This window comes from Stegodyphus dumicola, chromosome 7 (genome assembly GCF_044657685.1).
Source record: "Stegodyphus dumicola isolate Sdum_Otavi_A_Nest chromosome 7, ASM4465768v1".
Classification (NCBI taxonomy): domain Eukaryota; kingdom Metazoa; phylum Arthropoda; class Arachnida; order Araneae; family Eresidae; genus Stegodyphus; species Stegodyphus dumicola.
Genome location: NC_140774.1, coordinates 16,420,461 through 16,441,904, shown reverse-complemented (window position 1 = coordinate 16,441,904; position 21,444 = coordinate 16,420,461). Strand labels below are relative to the sequence as shown.

Below are 21,444 nucleotides of genomic sequence, written 5' to 3'. Positions count from 1 at the left end.
AATTTTTAATATGTTTAAAATAAAAAATTTGAAATAGAAAATAAAACAAATTCGAAATTCGGGCTTCCATGTGTCCATGTTTAGTTGGAGGATTATGTTATTTAGAACTGGATGGCTCTAGGTACCGTTGCTTTTTCACAGTGCGAGAAAAATTCATGCATTGAGGCAGATACTTCATTATTTAGTTTTGCATATATAATACATGACGATAATATTTGGTGGCGACACTTGGAAAAGTGAGCAAAATGTTGCTTTGAGACTAATAGCCTTTTAGGTTTAAAGCCCCTTTGGACTAAAAACTGCGTTTTCTATTCACGTCATAGGCATATGTAAGTTTTCCTGCACCGTAATGAATATATATATCTTAAAAATTTTTAATGCAATGAAAATAAGGCTAGGATAATTATAATTTAAGCCCCTTCGAACTACTAATTTAGCACCAAATATTAGAAAAATTTAATATTTAGGCAAAATTTGAGTTGTAGTATCGAAATATGAAAAAAAAAATGGCATGTCATTTCAGAAAAAGTCCGACTTTTCAGTCAAAATGTCTATGTTAGAATGATGCTATATATAAATCAAATATATATCCTGAATCGCGCTTTCGAGACATGAAAAGCGCAATTTGAATTTCGTCAATCGGCCCAGTAGAGCGGAAGATATAGAACTGTTCTTCTTTCAGTCCAAAGGGGCAATTGGTCCTGAAAGACTATTAATTTCGTTTTGGCATTTTGCGCTGAACACTTTAAAAGGCTGTATCACTTTTCAAATCGTTGCCATCATACATTATCGCCCTGTCTTATATTTAAAGAAATTAAATAATAAAGAATCTGCATAAATGTATATATTGTTACGTTATATTCTTCCTTCACATTTGTACGGGCCCAACAGCGGCCGAGCGGTAAAGTCGCTGAACACTGGTAGTTCGGTCCGAGGTTCGAATCCCGCGAACGGGCTGGCTGCATGGGCGTTTTCGTGGTTTTCCCCATGTGTAACGTGTATACGAGCCAGTTTCCCTTAGAAAGTCCTCCACAAAGGCATCCCTCTCCTTAGGCAGACAGCCCTCGTGTGCTTTACCATAATTAAATACACCAACACCAACACATTTGTACGGGGTTCGTAGATTTGGAGTGAATAACGACGACACTTGATATAGTATCGAAACACACTTTATTTAGTCAATATTACTCAGGGCAGCTCCAAAGTCACTCTTTACATCCGTCGAAGATCTACTATAAACAAGCTGGAACAATCAGTGACACAGCCTTCAGGCTATCCCGGTGAAGACAGCTTTACGGCAAAGCACTAGAGTTCAGCTCCCGACTCTCCTCGGTCGTTCTGGGAACTCTACGTACTCTGGAGACTCTCCAAGCCACAACTTGCGGTGCACTCAACGATACACAAGAGTACAGCTGTCGACTCGGTTGAGTCGTTCCTGGAGCTCAGGACATTCTAAGACAAAACTCGACGATGCACTAACTCGCGATACGCTAAAGACTCTCTCGATGCACTCGACGACAAACTCGGCGTTAGACTTCGAGACACTTGCTCAATGACTGAGTATCAGCTCGCTAGACGAGGCACACTAACTGATTGTAGACTAGCAGGGTTTAAATAGATTTCGGTTAGTGTTCGAGAACATTCTGGGCTAAGCCGGTAAGAATTCGTTCCAGAAGGTTCTCCATACGTCCATGGCACATCGCCAATTTTGTCGCCAAATGGGCGATTTCTTGCCAAAGGTGGCAACCTCTTTTCCTATGCCATTTTATGGCAATTCTAAACTTGCTTTGCGGGGAAACTACCTTACCGCGACTTGACATTTCGTAACAATATGTTTCTCGCATTCTGATAAAACAACGGTACCTAGAGCCATCGAAATTTGAATAACGTAATCTTCCATAGAATATGGGCATGTGGAAGCCCTAGTTTGAATTTGAAATTTGTTTTATTATCGATTTCAGAATTTGTAAGACTTCAACGAATTTCTGAATAACAAACTCAACGATTTCAAAGCGAGCAATGGCAAAGCTGTAGGGGGGACATTTTTATCTCCAGCGCGCGACACTGTGTATCGGAAACCCTAAAGATATGCTCAATTTAAAACTATTTTGCGATATTGCTGTTGAACCGAATTTTGTGGCATAAGTGCGAAGAATGTGATATTTAATAAATAAAAGTAACAGGCAGAATGTTAAATAAACGCCTCTTTGGACGTAATTTAAAATCTGAAACCTTTCAGATTTTGTTTTCCGCTGTGTTCTTAGACAGTTTTAATTATATATACAATTTTTTCTTTCAAATTTTTTATTCCTTTTGTCACGGGTCGCAAAAAAGATTTCATATTATCAAGTCAGTCAGGTGATGTTTGGACTGAAAGTAAAAGTACCATATCTGAAGCTTTATATCGACGCGAACCTCTGAATAAGGGATCACATGACAGTTATATTTCTTCAATGAGAAATGAAAGTGAAAGTGTTATGATAATAAGCTATGTCCGTTAAAAGTGCAGAGGATTGGTGATAAAGAGTGCTGCGGCTGATTGGTCTCGTTCGTAAAAAGTGTTGCAGCTGATTGTTCTCTAAATCTTGGAAATATCCGTTTAAAGTGCATTTAAATGCATATTGATAAAAATTTGTATCATTGTACGCTTGATTTTCGGTTAGTTCTCGCAAGGTAAAAGAAATCGTCAGAGAAGTAAGTTTAATCAATTTGTTGTTGCTATGCACATATATATTTTTAGAATGTCTACATATCTAAAGAAGAACGTCTGTGTGATTGTTCCCTAATGAGTCAGTTACTACCATAACTATCTTCACTAAACGTTCTACAATTCTTTTCTGCATCCTTGAAAAGGTCGAAGTCCACTTTAAAAAAAAAAAAAAAAAAAAAAAAAAAAAAAAATGCTAAAAGCAGAGATATTAATTAAAAACGCTTAAAACTCTAATTTTCGCCCTCTTTTCTCTTTTGGAGTGGCAACAGTGCTGATATCATCAACAATTGTTGCGGCCGTTATTGATTAGTGCCATTATATAATGAAAGAGAATTAGTTTATTTTTCTGTCGAAATTTTTATATGGGTTCCATATCGCATCAGAATTAAAAATGCGTGACTATGAATCGTAGCTTTTGCTCAAAATAATGATGTATTTGTTTTTATTTTTGCTGACCCAAATGTGTGTCATATTAATATATATATACCATATGATTCTATGATTATGTAGCCAGTTGTTGTACATGTATTGAGTATTACTTTTTTCCTTTGGTATTTTTTATGCATTACAATGACGCATTATATTTCTTATAACGTGTAATATGCTATTATCGGAATTGTCAAATGACATCATGAGTAAAATAATACATTACACTAAATCTAACTTAACTGGCATCGGGTACTTCCGCTAGTTTTTGTATAAGAAAAAAGAAATGAATTAATATAGTAAGAATCAGCATAAATTTATCTTTTCACCTCATCTCAATCTGTTTTCTTTATTATGAGTCATGATATGCTTTTAAAGAGTAATTTTTTTACGTTGATTAAAATGTAATTTTTGGTTCCTTGATTTTTTTCACAAATGCATTACCTCGATTTTTTTTTTTCTGAATGATAATTTTCCTATCTAATATTTTTCTGCAAATGGGTTAGCTGATTTCACTAGTCAGAACATAATTTTTTAATATATATGCTACTAAACTGTGACTTTTTCACAAATGCATAACTTGATTTCTTTTCTTGAATGATAATTTTCTTTACCTAATATTTTTTGTACATTACCTGATTTGTTAACATATAAGGTATTTCTTCAACTTCCCTAGCGTGCCTTCGTGATGTAGTGGTCAGCACACTGAGCCGGTATTTAACCCAATGTCTCTACAGTGACCCCCGAACTAAAAGGGTTCTTGGATGACGATTCTCAGCACCCAGATTTGGCGATTAGGTTCCCTAAAAACCCCAGTCGCCCTTTGCGGCATGGTGGGTCAATATATGTCCCACCTAATTAATATTTATTTTCTCAGTTAGCAATTTCCGTTAGAAGTTTTCTAATCTTTTAAAAATAATCTATGTTAGTTATTATTTTTCTCAGTAGATGTTACTACTATACCAGGGCTTAAGTTTATAAGCAAAAAATATTCAAAATAGGATCACAAGAGTGATATCCATGTATCTCGCATTTTTCAATATTTTAAAAATTTTGGTATACAATTTATGATATGTATGATTCTTTTTAATATTCAAAGGTATTTTATTTTAAAAAATCTTAATTGGATTCAATATTTTATAATATTAATTTTGCAGTTGAAATAAGTGGGTTAAAATTTGTCCCACCACACACTTGAATTTCCGCTCAATAGATGGCAGCACTCACGATTATTTTTCTTTTCTTTTTTGCATCTACTTTTTTCGTGATTGCTAGCGCTTTTACATCCGTTGTATGATCTGATGTGTTAAAATGTCTAGAAAAAAATTAACAACTCAGGAAGCTTTGGATCTTTTTGCTGAATTGCCATCCGATTGCGACTCTGCTTAAGATGTCAGTTCTGATTCAGATGAAATTGAAATCCAGGATAGAATAACTGAGGTTGAAGTTATTGCTGAAGAAGAAAGGGAAGTAGTTATAATTTGTTTCGCTTTTTAAAGACACAGACCCATCTATGCATGTGGCACTGTAAATATGGATCGGAAGTATCTACCCAAAAATTTAAAAGACAAATTTATGTCAAGAGAATATATAGACTTTTCAGTTAGCGATGATTCAATTTATTGCATAAAATGGAAGGATAAAAGATCCGTTTCTATCCTGTCTTGCTTGGAAAAGGCAACTGAAATGAAAGAAATTAATAGAAAAGAACGAGATGGAAAGACAAAAAAAAAAAAAAAAAAAAAAAAAAAAAAAAAAAAAGTACTGTGCCCAAACAGCATTATTTCATACAATAAGAATATGGGATATGTCGACTGAGTGATCAACTGAAAGGACTATATGAAATAGACTGCAAAAGCAAGAAAATGGTGGCAAATGATTTTTTTTTTTTTTTTTTTTTTTACTTTTTAGATGCGAGTATAGTAAACACATTTATTCAAGTTTGTTCGCGAACCTGATCATGATGTAAAAACAATGAAAGATTTTCTTCTCTCAGTTACAGAAGGTCTAATGGCACTTGCAGGCAAGAAAGAGCTGAAAAGAAAACTGAAATCCCCAGTTCAAATGAAAACTAAAAACCCGTTCGTACAACCAGAAAAGAGACTAAAATATGTAAGTAAAACGCCAAAGAGAACGAGCAGGAGAAGATGTGCATATTGCAGCATATCGAAAGAATGAACGACAAACATTTTGGATGTGTGAAACATGTGATGTGCCTCTATGCTTACAAAAGAATGAAACAACATGTTTTTCAAAGTTTCATGAAAAATGACTTTTTTCAATTTTAATCATTTATAAATGTTTTTGAATCAAGTGACAACTTTAATATTTTATTTAGTATCATATGTACGAGTATCAAATTTTAATCTTAAAACAATATTCAAGAAAATATTTTCTTTTGTTCCTAAAATTTAAAAATGTTAAATGCAAAAATATGCAAAATGCGCATATGTAAAATTTTACAAGTCATGCATATATGCAATAAGTACAAAATGCATTTTAGTGTGTTTATTATGAATATTTTAGAATGCATGCTTTATTTTGTTTATTCATTCCACATATGATTTTTTTTCCTGCTATACACCAATATGCTATAAGACATGTGCTAGTTGCATGGTGGGACAAACGGTATCCCACCTTCCACCGTAAAAAATAAAAGCGCAGAATTTTTTTCAGGCCTTAAAGGCACTTAAGTAAGTCCATCTGACTTATTCTAAGGCATTTTTTTAAAGATTAAAATATATTTTAAATATGCGTGTCGCAAAGGGTTAAAAGGAGAGTATATAAGGTATTTCTCCCACTTCTCTAGCGTGCCTTCGTGGTGTAATGGTCAGCACACTGAGCCGGTATTTCAGAGGTCCATGGTTCGATTCCCGGCGAAAGCGTTGTTAATTTTTCATCTTGCCTGCTTCCAAAAAAATCCTAATTTCTCTACAACAAGAACACAGCTTCAAAATCGTAAAAACAACCTTGTATTTAGCGTAAGTATAATAAAACACTCAATCGATTTCGAGGGCAGCTAAAGGTCCCTCCTCATCAAGAGAAAGAAATACCTAGAAAGAAGAAAATAACGGAGATGGAGTCTCAGAATCACGTGGTCCTTATCAGCACTGCACGTGGTTATAACTGGATTTTTAATTAGAGTTGCACTGGCCGCCTACTTTTACTGAGCCAGGCTATCTGATCAAGCATAAAGGACAAGAAAAATTAGCGAAGTTAAAATAGAGAGCGAGGGGCACATGCACCTTCACGCTCAAAATCTGAACTTCAAATGCAACCACTGAACGGATTTTTATACCCTCTGGTAGTACCAAACGCGAGGAGGTAACGCCATCTATCGGCAAAAATAACTGAATTAAGATAGTAGAATTTTAAAGGCATTAGGAAGGACTGGATTGGACTTCAAATCATTAACTAAACCTGCTAAATCTTTGTGAATGTGAAAAGCCTCAAGAAAATCCAATTCGCCTATGGAAGAAGCCTTTTGGATGATTTTTGCAGACCCAAAATCAAAATTATGGTTTAAAAGTCCAGCTATGATACGCTATTGAAGACTTGTTAATTTCGCCTTTTCTGACATAAGATTCATGTTCCTTGATACGAAACTTCAACGCTCTTTTTGTTTGGCCAATATATATATAATATACACGATATGCTATAAATTCCCCAAGAATTCGAGACAGAAACGCAATCTTTTAGAATCGAAGGGTGAATTTTATTAATAGGGGAGAAACCGACTTGAAAATTGAATTTATGGAGAATCCGTGCAATTTTATAGCTAACAGAAGGATAAAACGGAAGCACGACAAGGTCATTAATATTATTTCTAACAGTGGAATGTCTTCTTTGATGGGAATCTGAAAATAATCACGGAAGAAAATCTCATCTTCCGTGAATCATTATACCTACGCTAAATCATTATACTTACGCTAAATACAAGGTTGTTTTTACGATTTTGATTGTCACATTAGCATGTTTCTCTTCTAGTCAAGAACACAGCTTTTTAATATATGCTGTGTTGAATTGTGATTTTTTCATAAGTGCATCACCTGATTTTTTTTTCTGAGTTTTTCCGCAAATGCATTCAGTGGTTTTATTAATAAAAACATATTTTAATGCATTTTATTGAACGTGATTTTCTTCGAAAATGCATGTCCTGCTTGTTTACTGCATAATACGTTTTAGTAACTACTACTTTTTGCAGATTCATTATCTTGGTTTCATAAACAAAAGCACATTTTTTATAATGGCTCTCGAATTGCAATATTTTTCCTGAGTGAATTGCCTGATTTTTCCTTGAATGATAACTTTTAATACGTAATTTTTATATAAACGCATTAGCTGACTTCAGTAACAAGAACATGGTTTTTTTATAATATTCTTTTGAAAGACGTGAATTCTTTTAAAACGCATCAATTTTCCGCCTAATGAGGTGGAGGCTTTCGTGGAGAACTTTCTACAGGAAACTGGCTCATATTCGCATTACATATGGAGTAAGCCACGAAAAATGTCGTAAAATTAGCCCTTTCCCTAAGCTTTAAACACGGATCGAACTAATAGTAATCAGCAGTTTTATTCATTCTGCCGCTGGTGGGAGTTTAAATGAAGTTTAACTAATGCAGTTCAATGGAAAGTTCAAAACTCTTCATATTGACACTAAGTCTTGATCCCTTTATAATCCGCTTATGATGATTGCATTATTATTATGCTATATTTATTGATTATTGCATTAATACGTGATATTAAATAATGCATTATCATGTTATTATGTATAATACTATTTTCAAGGCTTAAATTCAGTCGAAACCCACTAAAGCTCATCTCAATTTTTAAGTCAAACAATATTTTCATTGAACAGATCACATCGGAACCAAGATCTACGATCCTTATGTATCAGGCGCCCACCAGCAGCCGAGCGGTAACGTCGCTGAACACAGGTAGTTCGGTTCGAGGTTCGAGTCCCACGAACGGGCTGGCTGCATGGGTGTTTTCGTGGTTTTCCCCATGTGTAGCGTGTATACAAGCCGGTCTCTCTTCAAAGGTCCTCCACGAAGGCATTCCTCCCTTAATTAAACTTCCACTTCCCTTAACTCTGTGATTGTGACCCAATAAGCAGTGAAGATAATAAAGATTTCCATTCTAAGTCTCATGAATTTTTTCAGACATGTGTATAAGTGTTAGAATGATATTCAGCTAACAGCATTAAGCAGGCGCATAATTTAGCTCTGTTCGTGCACCAAAGATGAAATATAAGTCACTTTCTCCCTTCCACTCTCTAGTCATAATCTGTTGGACGAGAAAGTGACCATCGCACGAGCTAACTTAAATCCATTCGCTGAATCCCTTAGTAAGGTAAGCGTTCTGAACACTCCATGTTGACTCAAATTATTACTCGTATATCTTATTATTGAGGAATCTAGAGAATTGAAGCGTTATGTTCTACTCACTCGGTTTTTCATGTTCAGAATGTTTGTTATGATGGTTGTATGAAATGTCGTCGCCTAGTATGATGTCAGAATGTTGTTTCTTGTGATGGTTTTGTATGGAAGCATATTGTTGAGCTTATCATTTAAAGGCCTTTCTAGGCATGAATACATTCCCACTAATAATATAACGTAAGTTAATTACAATTAAGAAGCTTTACTCACTGGTCACGCTGACTGACCAGTGAGTGACTAATTGATGACCTCCTTGGCGGACCTGTGACTAATAAAAAATTGAGCTCATAAGCAGAATTATATTTATTTAATAAAAACGAGATTAAGTGGGGAGCCAAGGAAGCGGCTTGAATGTGACTAAACTGTGCATTTTTGCCAAACTTAAAGCTCTTAATTAAAGATTAAGAATTTTTTTTATGTATATTTTTGCAATTAATGGATTTTTTTAAATATTTTTATATCATATTCAATTTTTAATGCTATTTTATTTTTATTTATTTGTTTATTAATATTTACTTTTGTGTTTTTTGTATTTTCTTATTGTTACTTTTTACATTTTATATTTATTTCTTCTTAATATTTTACTTTCCTTATCATTAATTTTTATATTATCAATTTTATTACTATTATTATTATATTTTTGAACTTGATTTGCCTATTTTTAAATTTTTGATTTTATTTTTCATTACAATTTCATTTATTATTATCATTTAAAAAAAAAAAATTCGAACGCGTTATAATGTTTAGACTTTTATTAAAAATTAAATGTAAAATTAACACTTTTGGCTCTCCAATAAAATTTGAATCATTCGTCTTTTCATCTCGTTTGTATCAAGGACTTTCGTTTATTATTATTTATTTATCATTTATTATAATATTCAAAGCTTTATTCTTGAAACACTGCATGAATCATAAAATATTGGCCTTTCAGGCAAAATTACGAGACTTCAGACTCCGCCCTTGGGCGGGGTCCTATAAGTATAAGTATAAATCTATAAGTATAAGGGCGGAGTCATTTCCTCTTAATCCATAAGTATATCCAAATTCCAGAGAATGATTTTAAATAAAGAACAATTTAATTAATAAATTCTTGTAATTTGAATTCGAATTTCATGTAACTCAGAAAGAACGGACCCTTGCGGGACCCCGCTATGAATTGCTCTAGGAGGAAGATTCTGAAATTGCGGAAAATTAACTAGAGGTTGCTTGTTCGCATAGAGCAAAGCGATTTTGTTTTTTATATTTTACATATATATATATTGTTATAGTTTTTTTTTCTGACACCAGTTCTTAAGTTAATTTCTTCCTTCACGTACGTACGGGGTTTGGGATGATTTAGAGTGAATAATGACGACTGCACTTAATGAAGTAACGAAACACACTTTATGTAGCCAATATTAATCAGGACAGCTCCAAAGTCACGTTTTACAGTCGTGGAAGATCTACTATACACTTGCTGGAACAATCAGCGACACAGCCTTCAGGTTATCAGGCTACAACAGTGGAGACAGCTTCACTGCAAAGCACAAGATTACAGCTCCCGACTCTGCTCGGTCGTTCTCCAAACTCCACGTACTCTCGAGACTCTCCACGCTACAAATCACGATGCCCTCGACGACACACAGGGCACAGCTCCCGACTTTTCGGTTCAGTCGTTCCCGTAGCTTAACACACTCTCTCGACGATGCACTAACCGCGATACACTAAGAGATTCTTTGATGGACTCGATGACCCACTTGGCACTCACTGGCCGCCTGTCAACTCGATCGTCTCCGCCCGGACTAACTAGATGAGACACACTAACTCGCACTGCGGACCAGCAGGGTTTATATAGATTTCGGCTTATGTTCGAGAACATTCTGGGCTAAACCGGTAAGAATTCGTTCCAGAAGGTTCTCCATCCGTCCATGATATATCGCCAATTTTGTCGCCAAATGTGCGATGTCTGTGTCGCCAAATGTGGCAAACCTGACTTCCCTTGCCATTTGTGGCAACCATAAACTTGCTTTACGGGGAAGCTATCTTACCGCGCCTGTACATTTCGTAACAATATATATATATAATAAAATCTTAACGTGGTAAATATTTAGGTAGTGTTTGCTTGATTTAATGTTTTATTTTTTATTGTGCCACCATAACTCTTACTGGCAGGGGTTGTTCACAATTAAAACACAAAACATTAATTAAATAATTCCAAATATTTCTTTAAATAGCTGAGCAGTCCGTCGACTTGTTGCAAAGTCGCTTCGTGAGTCTTCGGCATCTGCACAGTGAGCTCTTCTTCGCCTTCACTTCGCTATCCTTCATTCTCGGTCTCTCCCCTTTCTTTCTTCGCAATATCGTCATCTGTCAAGCGTTCGAAGCCAGGTTCATTGACGTCACACTTCAACCACTAGTTAATGTTTTCATCATCGACGTTCTCGCCAACTGGAACTGTTTTCACCACATCGGCAAGAGTTGCCGTGGGCGCGTCTACATCTTCATTCTCTTCTTCACAACTCAAAGGGGTTAGGTTGTTGTTCGCTTCAACATTAGGCATGAGTTTTCTCCATGATTTTATGAGGGTTGACGGTTTCACTGAGTCCCATGCAGATGCAATATCGTAGATGCTGTCCAAGATTGTGTAGTGTTTCCAAAACTCTTTCAGATCATAACCTTCTTCAATTTCGGTCATTAGCAGCTTGGTTCGGTATGTTCTCTTCATTGTTGCAATGACTCCTTGGTCCATGGGTTGGATTAGCGCAGTAACGTTTGGGGGAAGAAATTTTGCAAAAATTTGTCCATCAGAAGACTTTAGCACGCTTGTTGCTGGGTGAGAAGGTGCGTTGTCGATCAATAGCACAGCTTTTTCAGGCAGGGTTTTCGATTTAAGATGTTTTCTTACTTGAAGAACAAACATTTCTTCGAACTATTCTTGAAAAATGTTTCGGTTCATCCATTCTTTTTTTTTTTTTTTTTTTTTTTGTTAAAGTAATCAACGGGCAAATTTTCTATCCTTGTGCCTTTGAAAGATCTCGGTTTTTTTTTTACTTTTCAATGACCACAAGTCCAAGTTTGTGTCCACCGGTAGCGTTACTGCAAGACATGATAGTGATCCTTTCCTTGCTGCTTTTATGACCCACCGCTTTACTTTCATTTTCAAATGCTAAAGTGCGAGTGGGAAGACATTTCCACAAAAGTTCCGATTCGTCGGCATTGTAAATTTGTTCAAAAGATAGCTCTTCTTTTAAAACAAATTCTTCAGATTCATGGTGGAAATCGTCGGCTGCTTGTTGGTCACCACTAAGTTTCTCCCCATGAAGTCCAATTTCTCGAATTCCATGTCGCTGCTTAAAACGAGTCAACCAGCCAGAAGACGCACCAAAATTTCCTTTCAGGCCTAACAACTCAAAAAAGGTTTTTGCTTTCGCCGCAATGTGATAGGACCATTTACAGGAGTACCCTCTTTTCGAACTTGAGCTAACCACTCTGTCAATGCCGTGTCTATCTCATCAAAGGTAGAACCCTTCATAGTTTTTCGCATTTTCATTGCGGAAGCACTGTCCGACATTGATGCAGAGTTCACCAGTTTGTCTCTTTGCTTTAGAATGTCACGCATTGTTGTTTCCGCGATTCCGTAATCCAATTCCATCTTCTGCCTTGTAGCGCCGTTTGCTACTTTGGAAATTAATTCTAGTTTTTGCGCAATCGTCAACACAACCTTTTTTCTTTTTACTGAGATTTTAAATCGGTAACCAAAAACACAAAACCAAAAAGCACAACCACTGAACACAATAAAAGATAAGAAATTAACTCCGACCTATTCGCAAACACTATCCGGCTTAAACTAAAAATGGCGAGTGAGAGGAAGTGGACGCGTCAGTAAAATTAAGACGAGAGAGGGCGGTGGAGCGGACACTGCAAGGGTGAGTAAGAAATTACTAGGTTCCGAGAAGGCTTGGGATATTTTTGCCATAAATAAGCACGATGTTAGCAAATTTAACGTTTCGCTCAGTTTTGTGAACATTTTTATTTTCTTTGCTTTACGCTTGTAAAAGAAGAAGGAAAAAAAAAAAAAAACACATTGCGCGACAGGCGCGTAAAATCGGGATCGGGAGACATTGGTTTTTTGTACAGTTCTTTTCCGTGTTCCAACATCAATCATCGAGTTATTATGGACTGTACTCATCAAACGTATATCCTTCTTGTCTTTCCAATTCGCAACCTCATTTTTTCTCTTTTTCTGTTGAGTAGACGTTGAAGCCATCTCTCACTGTCTTGTATCTTATATAAAATGGCGCGAATATTCATAAAACCCGGGGCAAATTCAATTAGAAATAGAATGCCTGATTAGTGCTACCCTCTAGGAGGTATTAGAACAAACAAAAATAAAAACTCAAACAAGTAAACATTTAGAAAGCGTTTTAAACGTTTAAAAGTTTAAAAATGTAGAAGAACGCTTGAAGCGCGTTAGGGCCGCCCTACAGAAGTTTCACTTGAACACGCTAGACGCGTTAGGTACGACGAAGAGGTTAATCATGGTTCTTGGTAGTTTTGGTAATCCTTGAAAAGACGTGCTTATTTGTAATGTGTCTATCCGGTTATTATTTAAATTGGTAGGGTTATTCATGTTTTTTGGAATTATTACTTTGAAGTTTATTTAACTCTGTGATGACTTAATTGTTAAGTTTAAATCCACTTAGTGATAGTTTCATGCTCATTTACCAACCAGGTAATGTTTTGTACCAACTAATGAAGGGTACCATCACACTTTTCTTCTTTTTAGAGATTTAACATTTTTCACACATCACTATCAGTGATTTAACATTGGTGCCGTGAACAGGATTTTTTTTTTTGTCTGGCTCCATCAATTCAGGGCACCATTACTTTAACAACATAGCATTATACCTGCTAAGTTTTTCGAATATATATTATCTTAAGAGCTTGAATATATTGTTACGAAATGTACAGGCGCGGTAAGATGATTTTCCCGCAAAGCAGTATTAGAATTGCCATAAAATGGCAAGATAAGGCAGGGTTGCCATATTTGGCGAGAAATCGCCCGTTTGGCGACGTTTGGCGACAAAAGTGGTTATATGCCATTTAAGGATGGAGAACCTTCAGGAACGAATTCTTACCGTTTAGCCAGGAATGTTCTCGAACACAAGCCGAAAGCTATATAAACCCTGCTGGTTCGCAGTCAGTTAGTATGTGCCTCGTCTAGCGAGCTGATAGTCAATCATTGAGCGAGTGTCTCGAAGTCTAGAGCCGAATTGGTAGTCGAGTGCATCGAAGAGTCTCTTAGTGTATCGCGGTTAGTGCATCGTCGAGAGAGTGTGTTAAGCTACGGGAACAACTGAACCGAAAAGTCGGGAGCTGTGCCCTGTGTGTCGTCGAGGGCATCGTGATTTGTAGCGTGGAGAGTCTCGAGAGTACGTGGAGTTTGGAGAACGACCGAGCAGAGTCGGGAGCTGTAATCTTGTGCTTTGCAGTGAAGCTGTCTCCACTGTTGTAGCCTGATAACCTGAAGGCTGTGTCGCTGATTGTTCCAGCAAGTGTATAGTAGATCTTCCACGACTGTAAAACGTGACTTTGGAGCTGTCCTGAATAATATTGGCTAAATAAAGTGTGTTTCGATATTTCATGAAGTGTCGTCGTTATTCACTCCAAATCCACACGAACCCCGTACGAACGAGAAGGAAGAAAATAACGTTACAATTGGTGTCAGAGAAGAAAAACGCAACAATATTTTAAAGATGCACCTGCTTATGTGTGCCTGTGTAACGGTATTGAGACGAAAACGTGTCACCACCGATACGTATTACAACACCTGCGAAGTTAAAGTAATTTATTTTTATAAAGACATAAAGTAAGAAATTTAAAACTAATTTTTCACAAAGACGAAAATTTTGAAATTCATAATTAATAAATTTATTAATTATGAATTTCAAAATTTTGCAACAAAGAGTTTAAAAATGTAAAAACCAAATCTTTTAAACAATCAAGGGCCTTTAATCAAAAAAATTTCCTTAAAGAAAAAAGAACATAACAGAAGAGTAATTTATAAACTTCAATGCCACTTATCAAATCAGTTGAAACCTCTCTTCTACAAAAATCCTTGCTTTCCTATATCCAGAATTAGCCGACGAACCATTTGAAAGTATTTTAATTACAACAGTTTACGCGAGAATTCTGGCCCTTCCCCGAAACAAGGGAAAATAATTCAATTAAAACTTGTATTTAAAAAAAAGAGAATTTTATTTTGTTTTGGGAATTGAAGCCGAGAAGTTAATAATTAAAATACTTCAGTGAAAAAATAAATCAAATTTTACTTTAAGTATATATCACATAATCAAAGTATTTTAAACTTTAGTGAAATTATAAAGCCTAGGTGAAGAAACTTAATTAAAGCACACATTAAGTAATTAAAAAATCTTGAGCATTTTCATTAGACTTGAATGGAAGCAAGTAATATCGAGAGTGTGACTTACAGGTTATACTTTTACATTTTTTTATAAATAAATAAGTTTTAGGTTTTTTATAAATAAATATACTTTTTATAAATAAATATACATTTGGGGAATTAGAGTATATATATATAAATTGTAAAAAGTTCTTTGATCATACATTTCAGGATGTCTTCAGTTAAGGCTTTGTTTTGCATGCTTGTATGTTTCATGGCCTTCGTATCAAGCTGTCAAGGAGACTTAGAAAGCTTTGCTAATAAAGCTTGGCAAACTGGGGTTCGCTACGCTCAACAAACTCGGCAAGCTTGGCAAGGGGCTGGAGATATGTTTGATGCTTATAGGGAGATGAGAGAAGCCAATACCATAGGAGCAGACAAATATTTCCATGCAAAGGGAAACTATAATGCAGCACAAAGAGGACCTGGAGGAAAATGGGCAGCGGAAGTAATCAGGTAAGTTTATTATTTGAAATAATTAGAACTGGTGAGTTTAATGAAATCCGCTTTCCAAAATATGGCAAATGAAACCATAGTACGTTACTACTTGCTCGCTTGAGTGTGTCTACAAGATATCACATTTCTTGACGAAAGGAGGTTAAGTAGTACTGAACTACTTCCTAAATTTGTTTTCGCAGTTAATGAGATCAAACTCGATAACTTTTATTCATAACTGAACTGAATAATATCACTGAACCAATTGTATTCGAACGCAATATCTATTGAAAAGTATTCACACCGGAAACTTATAATTTGAGAGTAATTTATATTCTATTAAATGTAAATTTATCTCTCCCACTACGCTATGGTATGGTGGCTTTTAGGAAGGACTGATTGGAATCTTGAAATGAATTTTAAGAAACGTTTTGCGAAGGACATCCGTCAGTTACGAGAAAATATCGACAATACTTTGTGAATGTGAAAACTTAAATTTAAATTTAATCATTTTAATAGAAATTAAATTTTAATTAAAAATCTGGTGGACAAAATTACTTTTCTTAAATATCTCGAGAAATACAGGACAGAAATAAATGAAATTACGTATGGATGTAGCTTATTGTATGATAATCATGAGTACAAAACAACAATGAAAACGCAATTGATTAGCATGGAGTTATAGCCAAGAGGCCAATGTTGTCCAAATTTGAGGTTTAAAGAGTGGCTAGCCATATAAAAATATGGCTAGTGTTGTGTGGGGTCACCTCGCTCAGTAAAAATATGGCTAGTGTGGTGTATGGTCACCTCTGGCAGACAGACAGAATGCATAAAAAGTAGCCATGTTGTTAATAAGTGAGTTCAAGAGTGCCTATGGAAGTCGCACTCACTCCTCCACCAGAGCAATTTTTAGCTCCTGAATGATTCTGGCTGGGGGTTGGGTTATTGTAGTAGTCCTCTGAGGAGCATCCCAAGCATGTTCAATAGAATTAGGATCAGGAGATTTGGCTGGCCAATCCATTTGGCAAATATTCTTGTTTCCAGGTAGTCATCAAACAACACGGGCCCTATGTGGTTGTGCATTGTTCTCCATAAAATGAACTCAAGGCTAACAGCTTCCCTGAAAAGTCGCCCATACGGTTGTTGAATATCCTGCCTCTACCTGTTGGGCATTCACGGAACCAGTATCCAGGGTGCGAATATCTTCCATCATTCCTACCCAGACCATAACTCCTCCAGCACCATAATGGTCCCTTTTCATAATGATGCTGGGATGGATCGTGTCCAAGGTTTCCTCCATACCAATAATCATCGAGAATCAGGTTATAGGCTGAATATGAACTCATTCATGAAGATAACATTAGCCCACTAAAGCTGTGTCCAGTGTTTGTGTTGTATGCACCATTGTAAACCCTCTCTTTTCTAGAAGGGAGTAAGTAAGATGCAAATAGCGGGCTTTCTGGCATACAGTCCTGTCTCATGGAGCTTTCTGGCAACTGTCTTTCTTGAAACTGATGTTCCTGTGGCAGTAGCGAGGTCACAAGCAGTTGTTGGCTTTAGAAGTCCTCTGGTACTTGGCACAAATTACCAAATACCAGTCGTCATTGGTCGTTGGGACTCTTGCGGACGTCCTTGCCCTTTTCTTTTAGACATCGTCCCGTTGATTTTAAACTGATTTCAGAAATTAGAGATGACATTTGGTGTTATGTCCAGTTCTCTTGCAACCTGAGATTGGGATTGCACTACTTCAAGTTTACCCACGATTCTTCATCTTGTACCTTTGTCTAAGCGATGATGTGTACTCATTTCACCTATAAAAAAAAAAAAAAAAAAAAAAAAAAAAAGAATTATTCAAGGAAGATCATAAAAATCACTGGTGTGTTCCAGAGCTGAATGAGCTGAAAGCGGACTTTTATACTTCCTGCTGGCGTAGCGACGCACACAAGAACACATGAACTCATGTAAGTGACACCAGCGTCACAGTGATATTATATGACCATTAACTCTTTACGTTTTGTCTGATATTTTAGGAGAAATATGGGAAAATGTTTTCCATCTCTAAATTTTTTTAGTATATATTCAGAAAATTTGTCAAGATCTACGAGCGCGTTTTCGTGAGGGATATCTTGGTCAAATGGAACAAAGAACTTTAAACATCAAAAAGTCGGAACTTATGCAAACTGAAAATGCTGTCATCATCCAGACGGAAAATGCAAATCGAACAAACGGGCCTCTTCTTCGAACTCTTCAACACTTACAGGTAACTTCTTCTTCCGGTTAGTTATATGCAGTTAATTAGGTAGTTACTAATAATTATCATTCGCATTCTGCTTTAGGCACTACCCAGGTTTACCCTTTTACTTTCGTGGGGATTTAAAAAAAAATATTAATCTGTGAAATGGCAAATATAAAGTGTGCGAATACAGCTGTACTCAAACATGTGTGCGCTATGCACATGCATGATAAAAAATGTACCAAAAATATGGTAATTTTATTGAATGTTGAGATTCCGAGTGCAAATAATCAAAAACTACCTATAGAGGTGGACTCGCATCAAATTCTTCCCTGAGAGAAAATAAGTACGACTCATTTCTCGTAAAGTCCTATGTTTGTCAACCCAAAACGGCGGCGGACTTTTTAATTGAACTCTGTATACATTACATATTGCTATTTCCGAGAGTTACTACTCCCTAGGGGTACCACGAAGTGCGTGGAGCATACTGAAAACGCTTAAAACTGGCCATCATACTTGGATGGCTTGCGCCACTACCTTCTGGGACAGCGTAGACAGTGAAAAATGATTTACAGTAATGTTTATGCTTATTTATTTTAATCTAATGTGTGTACCTTAGTTTTCAGAAAATCCCAGAGCTAGAAATCCCTCGGAGTGAGTCGAACGATCGCGGTAGCCACGAAACCTTAAAGTTTCGGGAGATGACTATCTTAAAACGTTTTGCACTTTGAAAACTTGCAACTAAAATGTAAGATTTTTTCTTTTGTCCTCTTTTGTGTTGTCGCTGGTCGTTTACAGACCTTTTTCGTAATATTTTACACCCGCAATTTTTGTTATATGTGTATATTTCCAATCCTATTTATGGTTTCCCAATGCGCTGATCAGTTTGCGCAGAAACACAACGGAGGTTTCCATTCGAAAATTTCGAAACGGAAACCGTGAGAGCTCTGTTTCCTTCATAATCTCGAGCGCATTTCTTCACGTAACAATAACTGAAATTACATATCCATTGGTTGAACGGATAAGCCACTGGGAGTTCACCCGAAGGGGAAGTTTTTTATGACCGTCCTCTACGTCCTTGTGACTACTATGAGCAATAAATAAAAATAAATAAAAAAAATCATCTTGGAAAGAATAAGCTATTATAAACACTTCAAATCGACGACGCACACTCTATACTCTACCGTGCTGATATTTTATTTATCCTGTCTTAAAATAGTACGTAAATGTTTTGTAAAATTGTTATTACTTCAAGTGAATAAAAGTAACTAATTTGTTTCCTTCTTTTAAAATTTCAGCGACGTTCGTGAGATGTTACCTTTTCAGTCTTCCGGTAACCGTGCTGCAGATTCCATATTGGATAAAGAGGCGAATGAATGGGGAAGGAATGGTGGAGATCCTAACAAGTACAGACCTAATTATCTGAATCCAAAATATTAAGAGAAAGACAATTTACAGTAATATTTGTGCTATTGTAACTTCTCTTGCTATTGATAAAAATTCAATGTAAATTGAATGAAACATTGGACCATTATTTCTGTTGTTTCACTAGCTTTATTTCTTGCAAATGAGTAAAAATAAATTTGCATATCACTGTTCTTGCGTAGTATTTATTTTTCTATTATCGTAGCTACTGATGGAGGAAATGCTATCTTTGAAAACAAAAGTATAGATAGGAAAATTAGTTTTTTAAAAATTCTTTAAAATTTTTTTAGAGTGGGTTAAAATAAGATAATTTTAAAGAAGAGTATGAATAGACAAAGAAAATTCCAATTTCACGGCAATTAATTTATAAGAAAATAATTCCGATGATGATAAGCTGGTGCTACTCATTATTCTTTCCAGAAAAATAGTGTTATTTACCAAATAGTATACTGAATATTATCAAGAGTATACTTTGGATCATGGAGAAAAGAATAATTACAAAGATGTCTGAGTCGAGAAACTAAAACTGTTAATGATAGTGTGTTATGGTCGTGTGCTTACACTATAATAGTACGTTATGGCGGACAATATCCCAAAAGTGTTTCTGTTTACAGAGAAATTAGCTGCATATGAGGCATTTATTCAGTATAATGATGGATTTCAAGGTTGTTTAAAAATATTGTTACAGTTAAACATAGAAAATTTTGGTTTTTTGCATTGAAGAGATATAAAAACTTAGATAATATTTGGATTGGTGATTGTATGAAACTCACTTCTCCTAAAAAATCTAATGTGGAAACCACGTGACTTACTTGTATTGCCAATTAAATTATCGCATTTTTTGCTGCCCTTCACTTAAAATTTTTTCCTCGAATTACTCTAAGTTAATTAACCCTTCAAACAAGTTGAAAATGACATCAAAAACGGCAAATGTTGAAATAAAATATCCCGCTCAGGTTTTCTCGCACGCGAGTCAAAGTACTTTTCTTTTTGGCATTTTGCGTTGAATCACTATAAACGGGTATCACTTTTTAAATTGCAGCCCCCAAATATTATCGCCCTGTGTTATATTTAAAGATATGAAATATGAAGAATCTGCGTAAATGTATGCATGTTGCTCGCATTGTGATAAAAGAACGGTGCATAGAGCCATAATATTTTGAATAATGCTATGTCTCACGAAATATGTGCCTTTTATCAATCTTTTTTTTTTTTTTTTCATGGAAGCCCTACTTTGGAATTAGAAATTTGTTTTATTATCGATTTCACATTTTGTAACACTTTAAAGAATGAATGATTAACAAACTAAACGATTTCAAAGTGAGCAATGGCAATATTGTACGGGGAAAAAATAATTTTTATCACCAGTGTGCGAGACTGTGTATCGGAAATTCTAAACATATGCTCATTTTAAAATTATTTTGCGATATTGATCCTGAATTGAATTTTGTGATTTGAGGGCGAATGACATGATATTTAATAAATAAATGTAACACAGAAAACGTTAAAAACATCCCTTTGGGCGTAATGTAAAATTTGAAAGCTTTCAGATTTTTGTTAGACTTTTAATTAATATCCTGCTGAGTTTTTCTCGTACGGGAGTCAAAGTTCTTGTACTTTTCATTTATCATCACGAGTACAAAACGTTACTAAATATATGTACATGAATTGGTAGATCGCATTCAAAATTAGATTTCTTTATTTGTGCAAAATTAATTTTCTTTTAAAATTTGACATTACCCAAACAGGAATATTTTTGCCATTCAAAACACTTGTATACTTGAAAGTATAAGACTACTACCAACGACTGCGAAAATGAAGACCGAGTAAGGACTTTTAAACAGTGTAAGGGGTCAAGCACGTCTATATGTTGGTATTGCCGATTGCAATAAAAAAAGGGGAGATGCACAACTAGATGTTGTAGTACAAAATTTCACGTACAAAATTTCAGCGTTCTACGATAAATCGTTTTTGATTTACGTGAGAAACATACGTACATACGTACGTGCGTACAGACGTAAGAAAAAATCCATTTTGAATCCATTTTACACTTCGTTTGCTAAAAAAGAATCCTTTATTCCATCCGCAAAGTACAGATGTCGTGCAGAAAGTAGTTAAAATGAATTTGGAAACGGTCAGAATGGATATTTCCTCTGAAATCTGATAATCAAATTTTTCGCAATTCCTTTGCTTTGTACAGGGAGGTAGAAAGGCACAAGAATTTTGAGAGAAACAATGGAAAGAAAATGAGTATGTTAGACTCTACTTAATTTGAAGGCTATAAATTAGTTAAAAAAAAGGTGATATGAAGTTAAATACTATTTCGTTTTCTCCC

General features: G+C 35.5%; 1 protein-coding gene across 1 annotated transcript; it reads left to right on the top strand.

Annotated features, from left to right (window-relative positions):
- Nucleotides 1–2,513: 2,513 nt before the first annotated feature.
- Nucleotides 2,514–19,282, top strand: LOC118189996 (serum amyloid A-5 protein-like). The gene is made up of 3 exons (XM_035360680.2): nucleotides 2,514–2,694; nucleotides 15,188–15,472; nucleotides 18,983–19,282. The coding sequence occupies exons 2-3, from the start codon at nucleotides 15,189–15,191 to the stop codon at nucleotides 19,122–19,124; spliced, it is 426 nt and encodes a 141-aa protein (XP_035216571.1). The 5' UTR covers nucleotides 2,514–2,694; nucleotide 15,188; the 3' UTR covers nucleotides 19,125–19,282.
- The last annotated feature ends 2,162 nt before the right edge of the window (nucleotides 19,283–21,444 follow it).